Below are 20,283 nucleotides of genomic sequence, written 5' to 3' on the forward strand. Positions count from 1 at the left end.
TGATAGATGAGTCGAGTGTCCAGCCAGGAGCGTTTCTTTGTCTTCTCTCGCATTGCAAATTAACATTTAATTAATTGTCAATTAAGTAAAAAGTGGCAATTGCATTTCATTTATTAGCGGCGGCGGCGGCTTGAAGAACAACAATTTGCATTTTTCAAATACGAGTAAATCAACGACCGAATGCAAGCGGGTCGTATAATTAACTAATTGCATGCATTTTGTTGTTGTCAGTGTTGTTGTTTTAATTAATAAATTGCCGGAACGTTGCTCGCACTTGGTATTTATGTGCTTTGATTGACGTTGCAAATTATTATTTATATTGCTTATTCATTAAACAATTTAGTTGCGTGTCGTCCGGAAATTTATGAATGTGCCTGCGCCTTTGTTTTATGGCATTAAATTAATGAAAATTAACATTAATTAAGTGGAAAAATTTAAACGCGGCGCATTGCACGCCAACTCGCTCAAAACACCGCAACAAATTCAATTTAATTCCTCTGCATTATTTTTTTTACTTTTTAGTTTGTTTGGAAACTCATTTTCTGGAAATTAATGAGCGCTCATTTGGCGGCCATTCAAACACGCCCACAACACACTCGCAACCGGAGCGGACCAGGCAAGGCGGCGGACGGCATATACTTACTATGTATATATACTATGTAGAGCGCCAATGCTCTGGCCGACAGAGCGCATAAAACCTACTTATATGTATTTCTAAATTAATGGCATAAGATAAATGGCAAGCGATTTGTTAGGGCGCAGCACCAGAAATTTGGCGCCAAATGAGTTTCGGCCGGGTGGTCTCACTGCGAGAGGCAAAGAGCCACTAATGTCCAGTCCAGTATACTCGTATGGAAGTGAAAGCCATCTTCAGTATGATTGTCAGATTCGCTCTTAAGAAATAACACTAATTATCTACCAATTGGGCCATGTACTTTATTTGATTTATAATTATAGAATCTCAACTAATACTCTCTCACTCACTTGACTTCTGTACCAGTCTTTCCCTGGTGGAACCGCATTTAGAAACGCAAAGAATGTGGTTTGAAATATATTAATAATAAGGAAAACATATTTATATTATGTTATGTCACCGGTACTTTGTTCAGCGGAAAAATAGAGTAAAATGTTGTTCACTTCCAGCAGTCAGTAGTAATTGCCTGAATATGCGGCGTTAAAGACTCTTTTTCCATTGGATAAAAGAATAAACGATAAAAATGTTCTTCATTTTCTTTCAATTACCAAACACATATTTATTCATGTTTTTATACCCTGCACCCGTAGGGTAAAAAGGGTATATTAGGTTTGTGCAAAGTATGTAACATGCAGAAGCAAGCATCTCCGACCCCATAAAGTATATATATTCTGAATCAGCATAACGAGAGAAATCGATCTAGACATGTCCGTCCGTCCGTTTGTCCGTCTGTCCGTCTGGATGAACGCAAGGATCTCAAAAATTATAAAAGCTAGAAAAACCAAAGTTGGCATCCAGATTCTCCTAGGTCCGAGTAAGGACGAGTTTATTTAATTTTTTTTAATTTTCCCTCCCTTCCCTCGCTACAGAATTTCGTCAATAGCGTCCACATTTCAAATGCTACCTAAACCAAACTTTGCACACATAATTTATATATAATTGTCTACTGTTGTTCAAAATTTTATTCAATTCTAAGAAAAGTTATTAGCGAAACAAATTCTCGCCAGTACAACCCCCACAAACTGCAGCAACAAGTTCGCTCTTCTTCTTCCTCTTTTTGCTGCTGCTATGGGCGCATATAACTCAGTGACGGAAGTTTACCTGGGTACAGGGTATTACACTGTCGGGCTTGCTCGACTGTAGCGTTCTCTCTTGTTTTTTTCTTAATTTCGTAGAGAAGCAAGAGGGGCTATCAAAATTCCTGAACATTCCTTTCAGGATTTTCTTCTCAATTTCGACACTCTTCTCATTCGATTACATACCATTATTAAAATTATAAATGGCCATAAATTCGTAGAGCAATCTGACGAATATCTGCCGATTAGCAGATTACAAAACTCATGCGATCAATGAAAAGTTCGGTATTACAAACTAAATCTATCGTTTATCCTCATAATATTAACAATTTCTGTTATAAAATAAAACACAATTTTTTTCTGTCCAAATATTAAGTGCTTTCATGAAATGTGTAATTTATTATTAGCCATAATTCCCATTGATGCAGTTGTAATTGCTGACCGCATAGGTCCATTCGCTGGAGTGCAAGGTAAGCGAGCAAAGATTTTAAGCCTTGTTGTACAAGAATTAATCGTCGAATAGCATGCCTCTGACCCTGCAGGTCTAAAGACTAAAATCAAAATCAATAAGCACAGCCAGGGAGACGCCCCCAAACTGGTAGCCTGCCACACATGCATGACATACATCTGCACATAACTACATAGCTACGTAGTAAGGGTATGTATGTACATCTATTTATATACTTTCCACTGAAGCCCAATTTAAAAGCCATTCTGCTTTGTCCCCGCCAAAATGCCGACGATGTTGCTATTAAAACCTTTTGAACTTGAGGCGTGCGGGTGCGCTGCTCATGGCATGGCATGGCATCCAAAAGTTTGCAGTAAAGTCAATAAATTCTAGGTAGAGCTGAAAAGTGGTTGAGCGTTCACCAACTACTTTAAAATAATTAGTGGGTGCGCCTCTCAACTTCAGTCCGCAGTGCGCTTGAGGTTGCAGTCATTTGGCAATTGGCGTCGCCACCGCTTGACAATCAACTAAATTATGGGTTCGCTGGAAGTCGCAAGTTGGAACTGCATTGATTGAACATAGGCGAGGAGGTTATTGGAGGAGTTTATGGCTTCTATTGCGCCCCGCTGTGTTTGCCTCGCTGTCTTATAAATGCCACTGTCGAACATTTGGATTCAATCACGACAGCAGAATGGAACGCTCATTAACACCTTTTGGCTCTCATAGATATAAATGAGAATCATAAGAAATACTTAAACTCGTATACCTTGCAAAAGAGCGTCCCACCTGTGTGCTCTAATGCCAAGCCCTTAAACATACATAATTTTTACTTAAGTGCATGTTCATATGAAAAGAAACGACTTAATTTCTTGAACAGCATTATTATAATCTTAGGATTTAGCACTGGGTTGAAAAATTTGAATGTTTTGATTCAATTTGAAATTGTCCTGCCTGTACAGAATTATTTTTATGGTTTTAACATCGTAGGGCACTATAAGAAGTGGTTTATGGCGAACACTGTTCTGACTATCTATTTTCTTTATTTTATTAACAAGCACAGCTTACAAAATATGATTAAACTGAAAAAATTGCCTTCCTGACTCGTGATCTCTAATAGAATTCTTAGATTATACTTGTATGCGTCTCTGAATTAATAGCAAGGCGAACACACATTTTTTGATTCATTTGTACACTTCTAAAAGTGGAGAAGCTAAAATCAAGCGATTCCTGTACCCAAAGGGTATACAAGTTTAAATGTTTTGAAATGATTTTAAATTGTATTCGAACATTGTTACCTATTTGGACAGCCCATATACATATTTGTTGATGAGAAGAATAAATATTTACAAAATAAAAACAATCACTTATACAAATGACAAGCTCGACCTGATGATTCAATCCATATAGCGATGGCCATATCACAAATTTTCCGGAATCTCTGAAAAATTATTAATTCTTATAAAACCTTATCTAAAGAAGATGTTTGAGATGGGAGGTTATGGAGAGGGACTCTGTCGTCGACTCAGAAATCAATTACAGTTAACGCTAATCGTGGATTTCAAGATTCTATTGAAATGAGTGACACTGTGCTAAAAAAGCCACGAAACAAGAGAAGGTGTTAAGTTGTAAATGTGTTGGTTAAAGTAAAGTTACCAGAACTTGTGATATACTCATACTTATGTGTGTACGTTTGCATGCCGGAGACGTGTTCCATGTACACTAACAAAAACCAACTGTGCAAATAAACTTAAGTTAATTAACTGCTGGTTACATTAATTTATGCAGCATGATTAATTACCCTCGAAACGGAGCTGCCTGCCATGTTGGCAGTGGCCAGCGGCCAGTGGCAAGTTGCAAGTTGCAAGTTTTCGATTGCCGGTTCACAGTTGCTGGCCACTGCCCATGCACAGGCAGAGGCAGCGGCAGAGGCAGAGGCACGGGCACGTCAAGGCGCTCGCGCTGTCAGCATTTTGTGCTACCGGGAGGCAAGACCGAGACATCGCGTTGCCTGCCACAACTCACAACTCAAAAGTAAAGTGCGCTCCTCCGTTTTTTGTTATTTTTTATAGTTGTTTTTTTTTCTCTCTCTTGTAATTTGCACGCATTTTGAGTGGGTACAGCTGCTCCAACCAGTTTAAACGCCATTGGTCATTTGCAGCAGCGGCTGCAGCGCCGGCCATTAAAATGACATAGAGCCAGACCCGAAACACGCACGGACTGGCAGTTGGGGCCACAGATACAATATACTGTATACACACCCATAGATACGGGCATACTATATAGGAGTATGCTTGCATTAGTCGGCGTTGCTTCGTGCACGCTGCTGGCGCACAATTTTTAACCCAAACACATTCTCGACTTGGGTGCAGCTGGGCACGGGACGCTGTGCACGTGTTAATGGCTGTCTTCTCAATGGACTCGACAATTAAATTCAAATTAGCACAGCCTGGCTGTTTCGGCCCGGTTTGGCTGGCCAGACAGCCGATTTAGCTGCATCATTAGACTACCATAAGTTTATTTGTTTAGGCAACTCCTAGCCACAGCTAATGGCACAGCACATACATATTTGTAATCACTCATCAGCCTGCAGGAATTTTACAAACAAATAATATGTACAAGTAGGAATGCAGAGTCTTATACTTAGCATAGTTTGGTATGTTAATTGATATACTTAAAACCAAGTTTAACTGGGCTTTTGGGACTGAAAATTTACGCATTACTGCTCCAATTAACTTGACCGATGCAATTAAAGTAAGTCTGTTAGCTTCAATATCAAGTGGTTTGGGCAATGTGAGGAATGTTAAACAATTTATGTTTTGTTATTTTTTATGCAAAACCTCGGACTAAGTCCGAAATTTAATGATCTCTTTCTATATATTGGAAATTAAATTTTTAGACTACCAATTATCCTCTCTGCCAAGCTCAGCCACTTCTTACACTTACTTCTACAGAATGGAAGCTCCGCAGAATGGAAACTCCCCAGAATGAAAACCTTTTCCTCAACTACATTTCAGCATCCTATTCTAAATGTTTTGGCCGCTCGTAAGTATTCGTGTCTAGTCTATCGGCAAATACGACTTGCAAATCAATAATAGCAACATAGCTTTATCGCAGGCAAATTCTCAACCCAAGCAGGAAAAAGAATTGGGTGAGTTCATAATTTCGTAACCTTTCAAAAAACTACACCCGTTTCAAGTAGAAAGCTGTATAAATGCATCCAAAAACACTTCTGAACCATTGAAAGAAATTCCACTGAGTGGATTCTTTCTTGCAATTGCTTTTGATCAGTTCAAAAATGTTGATATATTAGTAATCAGGCAGGAATGCGTATTGGACATTATATACATATACATAGTGCATGTATGAAGGAAGTCCTTTGCTAGAATCAATTATGTACATAGATTAATTTATAGATCTTAGAGAGATGTTGGAGTTGTGCGTTCAAGCATACAAATACTTCTGCTTCGGCTATCCAATACTATGGATGTATACCATGTACTGCAAGAATACAGTGCAGGGAATTGCAAGGGTTTAGGACAAGTATGCCTCTTGGAAAAAAATTGTCGTGTTGCTGTCGTAAAATGCCTTCGGCATGACCTCCAAATTGCCACTCAAAGTCACAGTGTTTATCTCTTTACAAAATTCCCATGCCATCGTTGCGTTGAGGGTCTCCTTTAAACTGCTTGCAAATTTATGTCTCAGGTTAAGAAAACACTAAATGAGTGCCATGCATTTTTTTATCGTTCGCAGCCAGAACAACAACAAGCGACTACAACAACTAATTAGACATGTTAAAGAACTTGTTGGAGTTGTTGTCGCAAGCCCCGACTTTTATTCTCATTTGGAGTCGGGGCATTAAAATGGTAACAAGCCAAAGGCAGCAAACACATTTAAAAATGCTCAACTTAATTAATTGCGCAGCAAATGCATATCGCCTGGCCAGACTTGGGCAGCATGCCGGCTTAAAGGCCACAGCTGAAGGTAAAGCCAATGACTTGATTTTGGCAAACTGATATCATGCAGGGACCCACTAGTTTCAGCAGATTCGGGACGAGCACCGAAAGGAGATGCTACGGCTGCGTACGATTCGCTTTTCATTAAGCAAATATCCAAACACTTTTGCCGCTGATGCGGCGACACAGATTAGACCAACGAGCTGGTTGAATTATATGCGGACCAGGTCCAGACGTTTTCAATTTCATTGGCAACCCGCGGCCGAAGGCCAGCGGATCGGGTGTTTTCCAGGCGACAAAAGGTCTGCGAAGATCGCGACAAAACTTGTTAATGAAGCTGTTGCGCAGGCGTGCTGGCAAGAAATTGTTTGCATATAGTAAGTACGAGTAGGTGTGAAATAATAGTAGACTTTTAGTTAAGCGGTTAAGTATTCATTTATAATTAATATAAAAGGCTTCAAATCTTCAAAGGTACAAATCAAATTTGCAGCATTTCCTTATTCTCATTAGTAAACTGAAGTAAAGGCATTCTGCCACTGCCCATTCATTAGGCTGAACACGCCCACAACAAGATTCAATAACCGATGATTAATTAAACAACCAATACCTACATATGTATTGGTATGAAGCACAGTTACATCAATTGGCGGCGCAATCAAATTAAATTATAAATTTGAGCCAATTATTAAAACCTAATTTTAATGTAGACACCACGGCTCGAAAACAATTTCACAGCCTCAAACGGAGGCTTCGACTAATGAGGAACAAGCACTTGGCAGGCAAAACAAATGTCGAGCCAACAAGCAGGCAACTAATCAAGCTGTTCGAAATGATGGCTCATGTCAGAGCGTGAGCCTCATTCCCGACTATTGTCGGTGGCTCTGTGATGCAGTTGCCCAAATTGATGACCCAGATTGATGGGCAGGCGGCAGTCTGACATACACGTACGAGTATGCAAAACCAAGACCCAATACAAGCAAATGAGTAGAGAGCGCAGACAAATGATTAACAAGATTTTCAATAATTGACAGCTGCCAGAGTCGACTTAGCTGTGAGCTACAGAGAATTGGATTTGTGAAAAGAACACATTAAAAAGGAGAAAATTAATGCGGGACTGGAGAAGATTTGTAAACATTGGATTAAAGAATGATGTTATTATTTTTATTCAGTACCATGCCTTCAAATTTAATGTTTACCGTTTAGTTGTGAATCTGATTCCAAAAGAGCTCCCAACTGAATAAAAGAATGTTGGATTATGTCAGTCAGCATATTATGTAGCATCTTGTTGCTTCATAAAGAGAGTTCTGACTATAGATCAGAGTATAGCTCTTTGATATGTCAAGTAGCCACTAAATCTACAGACAATTTGAGACGCATTCTAACTAAATTGAATTCACATTTGCAATCTTCAATGATATGATACTCCATTATACTTTATTAATTCCAAATTATGTTGCAATCATACGAAAATAGTTTCTCTAGTCACGTGACTTTGCTTTTAATATCCTTTCAAGCCTACCTTTATTTTTCGTTGAGCTTGGAACTAATATGCCCGCTTCTCTCACACCCTACAGCGCAGGAGAAAATAAAATAAAGATATGTATACAAACATATTTCAATTTGGTCCCAACTCCCTCCAAATCCACTGAACTGCGCCAAATTAACCGCAGGCACAGTTCTCGTCAGTGTTCGAGATACGTATTGAATGGGTTTTCTATGGCGAAGCATTTTGATGAGTATTGATGAGTTTTAATAAATTGCTGATGAGTTTTCGAGCGGTTTTGTTTCTCAAGCACGATCGGCAGTTCAGATACATCTTCGGCATCTGTCTGGGGTTCCCATTGTAGTGTCTGCGTTTGTATTTTTCATGCCCACAAACCGTTGACCATAACAAGCCTCAACGCCTCTAAACGTGGTAGCCTGGCCAGCATTTGCAGCATTTATTTGAGTGATGCGTTTTTGAAAGTGGCGTCGAATTTCTCAACCATGAAGCGCCATGCAGAGCAGCAGTAATTGAGATGCTGCTGATGCTGATGCTGCTGCTGCTGCTGAGTATGCTAAGGCTGCTAAGGCTGTCCCGCGCTGCGTAGCCATTTAATTGCCGCCATTATTAAACTCATTTATCGTGTTTTAATTTTAACGTTGAGCTTGTTGGATCGCACAACACATTCTCGCACACTCATGCACATCAGGTGTCTGTGTGTCATGGCTGCTGCCCTGGCATGCAGATGGAACGACGAGGCGCAGTTGTTGCTGTAATTAGCGTGCTCGACGCGAACACTGTGCCTCTTCTTCTTCCTCTTCTACCACTTGTTGTTGTTGTTACTGCTGTTGTGGCTATTGCAGCTGCCATGATTTGGCGCTGATGCAGCAGTTTACATGAAAATTAAGTTGTTTGCTTAATTAATAAAAGTAGTTTTTAATAGAAAGCTATTAGCAGTTGCTGCCAGAAACGAAAGACTTAGGCAACGAACTTGCTGCCGCTGCTCTTGCTGCTCTTGCTGCATTTATGATTGATGCCAAAAGCGGACAGCAAACTGTTTTCACTGCAAATGTGTTAATGGCATTTGGGAGCTTATCGTAGCCAGAAATCGTTCTAAATTATGAGCAGGTTGACAAGCAGCAGTGCTCAGTGGTTCGTCTTGGTTTGTTTGGTGTCGCCGCGACTGCCACTGTACTTGACAAATTTTAATTGCCAACGCCGCTTCACTGCTTTTGATTTCCCAGTAGCTGCCTCGTTATGTAGAATCCGCGCTAGTGTTGCACGCCTGCACATTTTTTAGTTTTTTATTTTTTATTATTTATGTGGAACATTGTTTTTCGTAACGCTTTCACGCTCCTTATTTATTTGTTCACCATCTTGACCAGACGGCTGCAGTTCTCAGGCATAAAAATACAAGTGCGTGACACACCTTGGCATGTCACACCTACACGGCTGCCGGCCGGGCGGTGTTGATAACCCGCATAAATGCATGTAAGAGGACTGCGCGCTCTTCTCATCATTAGTCAACCCCTTTTAAGATAATTGCCACAGCGCATTTAAAACCTAGAATTTAAGCAACAACTGCCGCAACAACAACAACATCCGCAACTAAAAACCTGACGTTAATAATAACATGTCACACTTTCGAGATCATCAAAGTCAACGCTTGCCTAACCTGAATTTCTTTCTTGTTTGCTGCTCCGCTCGTTCATTCGTTCATTCGTTGTAAGCGAACTGCCAAAATGTCGCATAAAATAATATAATTAACATAATCATAATCAACAAAGTATAAACATTAAATTGAGGCTAATTACTTTATAACCGACACTCAACATTCAAGCAGGCAACGACAACGTCGACGGCGATTACACAAAAACATGTCCACTTGTGGCAAACTCGTTTCAATTACGGGGAAACGCATAAAGTCGCGCTCCATGGGCACAACCTGGTCGGATGACCGGATGGCCCAAAAGAGCGAGGCGGAGTGCAGAACTCAGAGCTGTGGCACTACATGCGAATGAAATTTGATTTAATTTCGTCTAAATGGAGCTATGACAACTTTTTTATGGTGTTGTATTAAGTGCAAGCGGATCATTGTCCAGAGCTATGTGCACTGCCAGAAAAACAAGCAGGAACTTATCTTTCCAAAATATATACTCGCATTGGGAAAACACTGACAAATCGATTGGAGACGAAAGCATTAAGTTGCATTCTATAATTAAAATTACTAATTTATCAAATAGTGATTTCTTAAAAAAAAAAAAATTGGTTAAAAAACAATAATATCTTTTATTTGGTTAGGTTATTTGAAAGAGCAAGCATTCCCATTATTTATATATGTGGCTGTCTCGGCTAGCTTGGCAGGCTCACCCTGTTAACCCAGGCTTCAAGTATCAGGCAAAATTAAAATTTGGTTTTTTAAAAACTAATTAGTCTAGATCATCAATTATCTCATAGTGACAAATTTAACATTGAAATAAAACACAACCAAAAGGGTAAACTAATATCCGAGTTCAGAGACAATTATCTTTTTTACCTGGCGGATAACCAATTTTGGCTAGATTCCGAGTAAAATAAGGACGACTACATCTAGTTCCATATAAGTCCTGTCTCCCGTCTCTAGCGTTGTCCTCTCATCTTAGAAAGGCAGATGACATGGTAGTATGGTAAGGTGGGGGAATGATCCCATTCTTATCCGCTGAGTGAGCCACAGAGTGGCATATAGTAGACGACATAATCTTATTCTGTTTGGAAATACCCTTTGTATTTCATTGTCGGGATTGCTCAACTCTAGTTTTGCATTTCCCTTTTTTTAATCGTTTCGAATGGATCAGCATTTATAAAGGCTCAATTCGGAACAATTCGAACTCCTGCTGCAATTTCTTAACAAACCCAACTCATTTTTTCGCAACATTGACAATGCTGCGCTATTTTAATAACAATAGTATAGTTGGGATAACATTAGAGGAAACATTCGGAATCCGCGAATGTTTTATCCGTGGCCAGTCCCCGCAGTTTCGAAAGCAACAACAAATTTATTAAAAAAATTTCTGTTTCTTTACTCAGACCCTGTTTATAGTGCAAAACGTCGAGCTCCTTAATCAGCTCCTTAAATTCAGTTCTTCATTGCTTGCTATTATTATTATTAATTTATGTTTGAAAAAAGGAAACAGTCCGAGAGGGGCTAAGTCTGTCGAATAAACAATAACAAATAATATTTTTGTTGCCTTGCGATTAGGAGAGTTAACGTACAAATTTTGTTCAATAAAGGTATCAGAACGATGAACAAGCATGCTTAGATAAAATTTGACTTGTCATGCTGATCTAGAAGATAGTCCTAAACTTTATGGAAAAGGCTTTCCTTTGTCTGTAACAACCTAAGATATCGTATTTGCCCTTCGGAAACAAGGGAGAAAGTGTGGAAAACTGGTACAGTTCATAGAGATTAAAAATGTTAGCTTTGTTACAATATTGGGGTTTATCTTTGAACAATCATTTAAATAGCATAGCAATGCATTTTGCAGCAGTGCATCGAATGAAATCGACAGCAGTGGGAAGTGGCTCCTGCAACCGGTAAATGACAACCGCACACCTCAACACTTAACTCTCAGCACAACAACAACAACTACGATAACAGAGCATGTTTAGCCGCAACTTCTGGCTGCCACTCGGACGAAATTGAAACGAGATGAAAAAAGAAATACCAGAGCTAGTCGTAACTGTTTAAATTTTTATGACAAGCGCATGAATCCGTGTGCAATTGTAAATGCGGCATATAATTTACAGATAATTATTATAATTACAGGTTATTTTCAGTTAACATTTTTGCGGCGCATTCGTTAGCGTGGCGCGACTTTTGCTGTTGTTGTTGCTGTTGTTACAGCGACTGGTTGACAGGCTAGCCGGCAAGCCGGCTGCCTAAAGGCGGCTGTCAAGCTGTTGCTGTTGCAAAATTTTGACCACCGTAGCACACATAAGCAATTAACTTCAATTCCAGCTACACACAATTTTTTTTTTTAAATAGACACAATTTTTAATTAGATTTTGTAATTAGGCACGAAATGCGTTCATTGAATTGGTCAATTAGGTAAATGTTTTTGCGAAAACGTGACCTAAATTCCATTTGGACATGCCACGCCAGAGGACAGTGTTCGACAACAAAAGACTTGGGCAACGAACTTGACATGGGACAGCCAGTACAGACGGGAGAGACTTTTACGAGCCCTTGGGCAGGACAAGACATAAATGTTGTTGGTGGTACAGGCCGTAAAAGATAAACATTATTTACGCTGGTTGCTCAAGTTATCAGACGTCACGGCATGTACCGTTCAGCGTGCAAGAACAACAACAACAACAACTGCAGCATTGCAGCTAAGATAGAAATTTTAATGCGATTTGTTGGCGATAAGCGGCCAGAAGCATTTTATGTCTGCAGCATGAGCATTTAATGCATTTTCAAGTCCCCCGTTGCAGTTGTGTCAGGTGTTGTTGTTGTTGTTGTAAGTGGCAGCAACAATAGACAATGGCTTTGGATTAATTAAAAGTGCTTTAATCATCGGCCAAGGAAACAAACGCTGCGAGTACGTGAGTCATTTGAGACCGCCAACTCATAACTCCACGGCCACTTATGCGTTATGGCCAAAAGGCCGGTACGAGCGAAAACTGAAAACTGAACTAAAGCTGATATATGTTTGCACTGGCCATAAATAAATTTGGCAGTGGCGCGCCGCCAAAAACAATCTATGGCCGTTGACGGTCCATGTGTGTTTGAGAGCGCGTCTCGTGCGCGATAAAAATCGCTGGCAATTTGTTAAATTTAACGATTTCCAACTTAACAACTAAAAACGCGACGCATACGAAACTGTGCCGAAAGTTGGTTTGCTTGCCAGCCTGTTGGCCGGCCTGCCTGCCTGCCGCCTCCTGTGGGCCTGCGCGGACATTTCGACTGTTTTATGACCAAATAAATAATTAAAATGATGCGTGGTGTTAACTGCCGCCACGTCCGTACTCTGTGGAGTGGGCAGCAAACAGCCACACGCAGCGTGGCATTTCTTTTGAAAATTTGTCATAAATTTATAGCTTTCGCGCGAGTTCACTGTACCGATGCCGCCGCCGCAGCCGCCGCCGCAGCCGCCGCCGCAGCCGCCGCCGCTGCGTACAGTACAGCACAGCCCAGCACGTACGCCTTGGTGGACTGCTCGCTTAATTGGTTGTCATGTGGCACACATTTCTTCCGCAAATTGGCCGCCAGATATCTGAGATGTGACACTTGGCACGCGGACCACACAACGTCGTCGTCCATTCTAATGGCCAAGCAAACATAAACAAATTTGCCCAATTTCATGCCAAGACACTTCCAGGCTCATTACACAAGCCCAAGTCACGATTAATTGCTTAAAATAGATTGTACCCTATAGCCAAAAATTCCAAGACTTCCTTCATACTCCCCGCTAGTTCGGCTACAAATGTTGGGGTAGACTTTGCGAAACTAGGCATTCCATTCAAGCAAGGGAATACTATTTTTTTTTTACCTTTTGAACAAACAAATCGAGAAGGATATGCTGCCGTTAAAATATATTTATTTTAAATGTCTCATAGCTACGAGTTATAATCATCGCACAATAATAACAAAAATACTAATTTTCAACACAAGTGTATGGTTTCAAAATATGGCTGATAACTGCGACTGCCACACAAAGCATAGAAACATTTATCAATAATTGCTTAATTGTGAGGATTTGCAATCTGTGCCAATTGTCCAGGTATGTACGTACTATATATACATTTTAAAAGACTAGCCACAGTTCGCTACCACTCATCCTGATGTTCTCAACATCACCATAGTCTGAAGAAAACATCGTTGACCAAGAAATCACGTCGATAAAACATTTTATCGTTCAGATATGACGGATGGCACAAAGTTAAAAAATCATTTAAAAAATTATGCTTGAAACAATTGCAAAAGTATACTCATATATTGCTGTTCATTTAAACTCAATTTTTCGTCATTTCAAAATATTATATAACTAAGTTTTAATAAGTACTATTCCCAGTACACAAGCAATCACACAAGCTTGCAAATTGTATTAACAAAAGTACACTGGTTGCACATTTCTGGCTTGTGTTTCAGAATCCAGCAACATGTGCTAATCCAGCGAATTCAAGTATACTAGAAAGACAAATAAATCATACTCTGGCCTCCAAAATTCCATCCCATTAATTGTAATTGCCATAATACTTATGCTATCACATATGTTGATGTGGTTGTATTTTTCATTCTCCTCTACAGGAATAGAACCACATTATGAAAATACTATATATCTCAGAATATAAAAGGATCACCCCTACGCTTCAAAACTGTAGATACTGTAAAAAGTATACTCGTGTACAGACAATTTAATTAAAATCAGAATAGATCGAGTTTGCAATATAAAGGGTATCCCATAGCCACTCGTTCTATTTGAAAAACAGTTTTTAACATGTTTTTGGTTTTTAGTGGAAAACATTACGCCCTTTACCTTTGAACCGGTCAGCGCACTCAACACATGCCGAGCCAAATTGCTGATTGTGCGCACATTTTTCATAGAAGCCGCTGTCGTAATTAAATCACCAGTCCGCTTTGGTAACGGCAATTAAGGCGGTCACTACACAGACACAGCCCCAGCCCCGGCCCAAAATAGTTCTCATTTCGCTGTAAAATTTAATGTGTAACTAGAGAACATTAAGGTACACGTAATATGCTTTATGACCTCTTCTCGAGTTCTCGACTTCTTCGCAAATGACACTTGTTGCAGCTTCTTGTCTTTGGGATCTCCAATTATCGTAGTTTTGAACCAAATATTTTATGGGTGTGGCTGCTTTTACGATCGGACGTCGGCCTTATCGCTTTGTATCGCAAAGGTACGTAGAAATAACAGAATGCTGGGATCTTAACTGATGACTGCCCCTTGATATAGTCCTTGCCCCATAATGATAAAGTTGTCATGTGTAAGAGCGACACGTTTTCACCTCGCAGAGGAAGTCGTTTGGGAATTTCTCAGTAAATGTGGCTGAGGTTTTTGTAATGATTTTCTAAAACTCTCAGACAGCCAACTAGAGGTAATTGGTTAACTGAAGTGCAGGTTTTAGGCTGCAAATATGACTCGAAATTATGAAACTTAAATCGAGAGAAGGGGTTTTTTTTTTTTAAATTAGCTTGTCTTTTTTAAATTTGTTTCAAAAATTAAATCTTTTCAGCCAAGGCACTAAGAAAATTCAAAAGGTTTTCCATAAACAGCTTACAAAAACACATATTTACGAATGGCAGAAACTTTTCAAAGAGTTTCGAGAAAGTGTTGACGACGAACCGCATGCGAGAACAACACTTAAAGAAAACCAAACAATCGGTTCTTCTAATCGTCTAGTGTTAACTATAGACATTGCTTATGCTGTTGGCATTTCTAGTGAATCATTCAATACCATTTTAAGAGAACTCAAATCTCGTTTGATTTCAAAAACCAGACATATATCGTTTCAAAACCACCGCATTCGTCTGATTTAGCTCCCTTAAACTTTTTAGACTGTTTCGTGGATTGAAAAGGCATTGGTATTTTATCCGGAAGAGATTACTTTAAGGTGAGTTTTTGTAAACAGATAAGTCCGCATGACCTTGATGTTTGAATCGTAGAAGGCTGCTTGTATTGTCGATATTGTCGAATTATAGTAAAGAACTCTATTACTCAAGAAATATGGGCTGCAGCTGTTTTAAGCATGCACCGTCGCCCTATCCAACGGTGCCCGTGGAGTTCATGGAAACGCTCAAAACGCAAACCAGCCGTAAGTCCACACACATTTGTATAACTAAGAAAGTTTTCAGGCCATATAGATCTACAGTTAGTCGCAGCCAGATTCAATATCTCTACAATCGCTTCTGCCAGTTTGGGAGCGAAGCTGACAGTCTGCCTCCGCGTCATTTGCACAAATACAACTTCTATTCGGGCCGATTGCAGCTGAACCCCCTGCTGCCCACCATACTCAACTGCATGTTTGGGGAGAGGAGTGTCATTTCTTTCGTGGACTTTGCCTTGTTCTTGAGCACATTTCAGGCACACAGCCTTAAGACCACGGAGGAGCAAAAAGTTGAGATTAAAAATCACAAGCTACGCTGTAAGTGAGCTTCTTAGCACTATATATCCGAAATGGACAAGCTTCGTTCATTCCTAAACAGTGCTCTTCAACATGTACGATCATACGAAGGATGGACGCATTACTAAAGTCGATCTGGTGATGATTGTCCACAAACTATTCTCCAATCTACTGGACCATCGGCAGATTATGAATATTGTGGACTCGATGATGAGCGAAATGGATACTTCGGATACCAATCAAATACTATTCAATGACTTCTGCCAAGCCTTTGAGGTGTTCGACATGACCGAAATGCTAGTCATGTGGATTCCGGAGTTCAAAGGCAGATTGTCTGACCCCACCGATACGCCAGATAATTGAACACACCTAACGCCTTTTTTATGCTGCTCTCAATAAAGTTTTATTGACTTTAGGCGCTGATGCCGAACATATCAACCAGAAATATCCGTTGCTACGGAGCTACAACATCTTCGATGCTTGTTGAAAGATCCAACAGTGGACTGTTTCCAGGCCCTACACGCCCATTAGCATCGGCTGCAGCTGATTGTGGATTCGATAGCAGTAGAGTTATCATCATAAGCTGAAATTATAGGTGGACAATATAATGGGGGATAACACATTTATCCATTGCTTTATCGCACCGCCATTACAGCACTCTTGCCAGCTAGCCAGTCCTTTAATTTCCAGTACATATCCTCAAGAATGCGACTTTCCATTAGTTCTGAATGCAGTCGAAATAAAACTAACAGCTCTTCCAATATTTTGTGGTATTTATAGTGGCTTAAAGCAAAAGTTCCTTTAATATTTATTCACATTTTAAATGTTGACACGATCTTCGCGCTGTTAATAATGTATATGTCACGACTCTCTCGAGACTCATTATTGCGAAACTGACTGCAATGCTTGTAGTACTGTTTTTAGTATCTTTCTATCTTTCTAAAAAGCTTTGCTTAGATCCGATGGTAGATTAATTTTTTAGTGTGGCTTTAGCACAGACTATTAGCAACAGGAAAACCAATCAATTCCTTTTTAATAGCTTTTTGTTCCATAAGAAAGTTCCCCTTACAAATATTTATTCATTGTTTCTGTTTGTTTGACTGTATGAACGCAAAGATTTCGGAAAGTATCAAAGCTAGAGTTAAAGAACTCGACGTGCAAGTTCTTTGAAGCTCGATAATTTTCTCAATATATATTTCATTCTACTGCAGAACACATTATCAGTTTTTTGTTTCATAAGAAAGTTCCCCTTACAAATATCATTCAAGTAAACAGCTTGTTTCTGTTTGTTTGACTGTATGTACGCAAAGATCTCGCAAAGTATCAAAGCTAGAGTTAAAGAACTCGACATGCAAGTTCTTTGAAGCTCGAAAATTGTCTCAATATATATTCCATTCTTCTGCAAAACACATTATCATAATATTATCATATTATAGTGTGAGTGATCAGCATTCGAAAAATGAATCTTCATCACAAAGTATGCGTCCTTTTTTTTTTTGAATAATTAAGACGTTTTATAAAAAGTGTTGCTAGTTGGCAAGAAATCTCAGACACTCAATAGCCTACATAGATTCCAATATGTTGCGCGGAGTCGATTAATTCAGAACACCTTTATGACTCTATTAGCAACCGTCCTATAAATGCACAAAAACCACTCAAAGCTCATAAAGGTTATTATCTTGAACACTGCATTCGAGTCAACTGATCTGTTCCTTCTTGACCACAATTGTATGGTGCCTTGCACACTGAACGCGTTGAAAAATGTGCCATACAACATAAATAACATTTTATTGGCAATTTAGTTGGGAAATTAATGTGCATGCAGTTGGCAACTTTGGTAATTTATGCAAATAAAACGATCGTAAATTTGGCATTAAAACGCTTATTAAATGATCGTTTATTAGCCAAAGCCAAAGCCCAAGATATGCCAGCGCATACGAGTATACACAGAGCCCCACATACTGGTATAAAGCCTCTGGTTAAGGATCAGCAATCACATTTGTCTCTGTGGAAGCAACAGTCGCGGCAACCGCGTGGCTTACGAGTGAATATGCAACAAGGTTGCGATTTGTAGTACCCGCATAAATTAAGTGATTAACAGAATTGTTCTTAAATGTTGGCAGCTACTTACAAGATTGATATAATTTACGAGTGTGCTGCTACATATGTGGCAATGGTGAGCGCTCCATTGATGCATCACGGCTTGTTCGTTGACTAAGAGAGAAGCAAAGAAAAAACCAACCATAGATTCTGAGAATCCCATGGATTCGCATGTGCACATTGTATTATGTATTAGTTATCGCATTGTGTGTTAATTTGACAACGACAAAAAAATATGCCACTGAGCCGAGATTCCTTGGGAATCGAAGGCAGCAACACTCGGCCGCATGGCGACAAACGAGCCTTGTTGCTGTCAAAAGTAAGAAATATAACCATATAAAATCAGTCGGCTTGGCCATTGAGCTGCTGCCATGCCCATCAACCGTTGTTGTCATGCTCGTTGTCATCATCTCCATCGCCATCGCCTTCGCCTTCGCCATCGTGATGGCAGTGGCAACAGGATTAGCGAAATAAATGCGATCCATCCAGCAACGGCCAGCATCTACTCAAGGCTGTCAGTATTCACATCACAATTTATTCGAGCTTGCAAGCATCAAAAACACATTGTATCTTTCATAATCCCTGCGCTGTTTTTGGTCAGGCTTGGAACAGATTACTGCTGATTGATGCTGAGCCAAAATTGATGATGTAAGAAAGATTGTGTTGTGTATTTACAGCTTTCTTTTGAGTCCATTTTGAGTGAATCGTTTGTGACGTGTTCGTTTCATTTCAACTTTAAAAGTTTTGCTCCTTCAGTCAACGAAATGAAAAGTGATTTTATCTTCTTTTTAGATTAACTATTCTCAGCACACCAATTTAACGCTCTATTAGTCAATTATTGTATTACCTTAAACGCTTCAGTTCTTTTATAGTGGGTTGTTGGAGTTTTCATTTTTGCAGTAGGGTTATTAAAGCAGTTCCTAAAAGTTACTCCTGAGAGTATGCTGTTTTTAATAGGTAGTTGTTATAGAGATATAAATAGAGTCCCCACCACACATATATTTAGCCATTAAAAGAACAATTTATTAACTAAAGTAACTAAAAACTAAAACTAAATAAAATCTATTCAAGTCTTTATGTTAAGCATTGGCTTTTAATTTGCTTAAAGAAATCATGGAAAGGTCTATATTAAGTCTTCGAGTACCCCTGCAATTTTTACCAATGTTGGTAAGTACTTTTCGAAACTTAGTTATGATATAAAAACTCATTACTTTTTAATTGCTTTGCTAATGTATTTTATTGATAGCTGATTATTTTCTTGTCATCATTAAGTTAGTTTGAGTGGAAGTGCTGTTATTAATTTTTGCAAAAGCGGCTGTAAATCATTTAAAACAGTGAGCAGTTGCGTTAATATAGTAGAAAGATTAAGATTGCCCAAGACTGTATCGAGTAATGCTCCAGTCGCACCGGACGGGCACAACAGTACGGTGAACAGCATGACCTGTAACCAAGGATTCAACTTTTGTTAACAATTGTCGATGTATAGAAAGGAATTCTTACAGCAACAAATATAACCCTGTCCATTCCATTCTTTATGTCCTAGTCCATTCCTTACTTATCCACAACATTTTGGCTTTGACTATACTTTATACAATTGAGAAAGAACAGATAAAAATTTTCCGAAACACACGACTATTTATATATCCCAGAAAGCATTGTTGCTGGCATCATGATTGTCGTGATGCTAATTTCGAAATGTCACGTCTTTTGTTTTATGGATAACCACTAAACGATATACAAATGCACGACTTTAGTGTTGTACTATTGGAACTAATTTAAACTGTTTAATTAACTTGTTAATTTAGTTCAATATTGAAGCCTTTTCAACTGTTTTGCAGCTAAGCTTATGGTTGAAAATGTGATGTACATTTCTTTTTCTATTACATAAAACTATCCCAAGTAAATTAAAGCAGAAGAATGGAAATAAAAATTTTCTAATATCATAAATAAACTACTTTGTGGATTTAATACAAAAATGACAGTAGATAAATAAAAATAAAAATAGTAGATAAATAAATTGGGAAAATTAGTGCCTAATAGGCATTTAGAAATTAAAAAAAAAAATATACAATTTAAAAGTTTTACGACACAACCAAATTTGCAGATTCTATAGGTACAGTCCTTATTTGCTTACTGATTAGTATTACTCTAATAATTTCGCTATATTGAAGCCCAAAGGCACCCTATAACACTATTTGAAGAAGTCGGTCACCACCACGAAATATTGGCAACATTGCGATCGCTCTTCACCTTCATTCAATACCTGCCGCATTCTTTTATGCTTCAATCGATGGCGATGTGTTTGCCTTTTTTCTGTTCCAAATTTTGATTTATGGGCACAACGGCAGGCCAGATATTTGAAAGCGCACACATTAGCGATCTGACTTACACCTTTGCGTTTCCGT

General features: G+C 39.1%; 1 protein-coding gene across 1 annotated transcript; it reads left to right on the forward strand.

The window, feature by feature from the left end:
• Positions 1 to 15,372: 15,372 nt before the first annotated feature.
• On the forward strand, positions 15,373 to 16,164 carry LOC115621573 (calcineurin B homologous protein 3). Its single transcript, XM_030515260.1, has 3 exons — positions 15,373 to 15,469; positions 15,527 to 15,799; positions 15,861 to 16,164. The coding sequence occupies exons 1-3, from the start codon at positions 15,382 to 15,384 to the stop codon at positions 16,139 to 16,141; spliced, it is 642 nt and encodes a 213-aa protein (XP_030371120.1). The 5' UTR covers positions 15,373 to 15,381; the 3' UTR covers positions 16,142 to 16,164.
• The last annotated feature ends 4,119 nt before the right edge of the window (positions 16,165 to 20,283 follow it).

This window comes from Scaptodrosophila lebanonensis, unplaced genomic scaffold (assembly GCF_003285725.1).
Source record: "Scaptodrosophila lebanonensis strain 11010-0011.00,11010-0021.00 unplaced genomic scaffold, SlebRS2 tig00000024-arrow-pilon, whole genome shotgun sequence".
Taxonomy (NCBI): domain Eukaryota; kingdom Metazoa; phylum Arthropoda; class Insecta; order Diptera; family Drosophilidae; genus Scaptodrosophila; species Scaptodrosophila lebanonensis.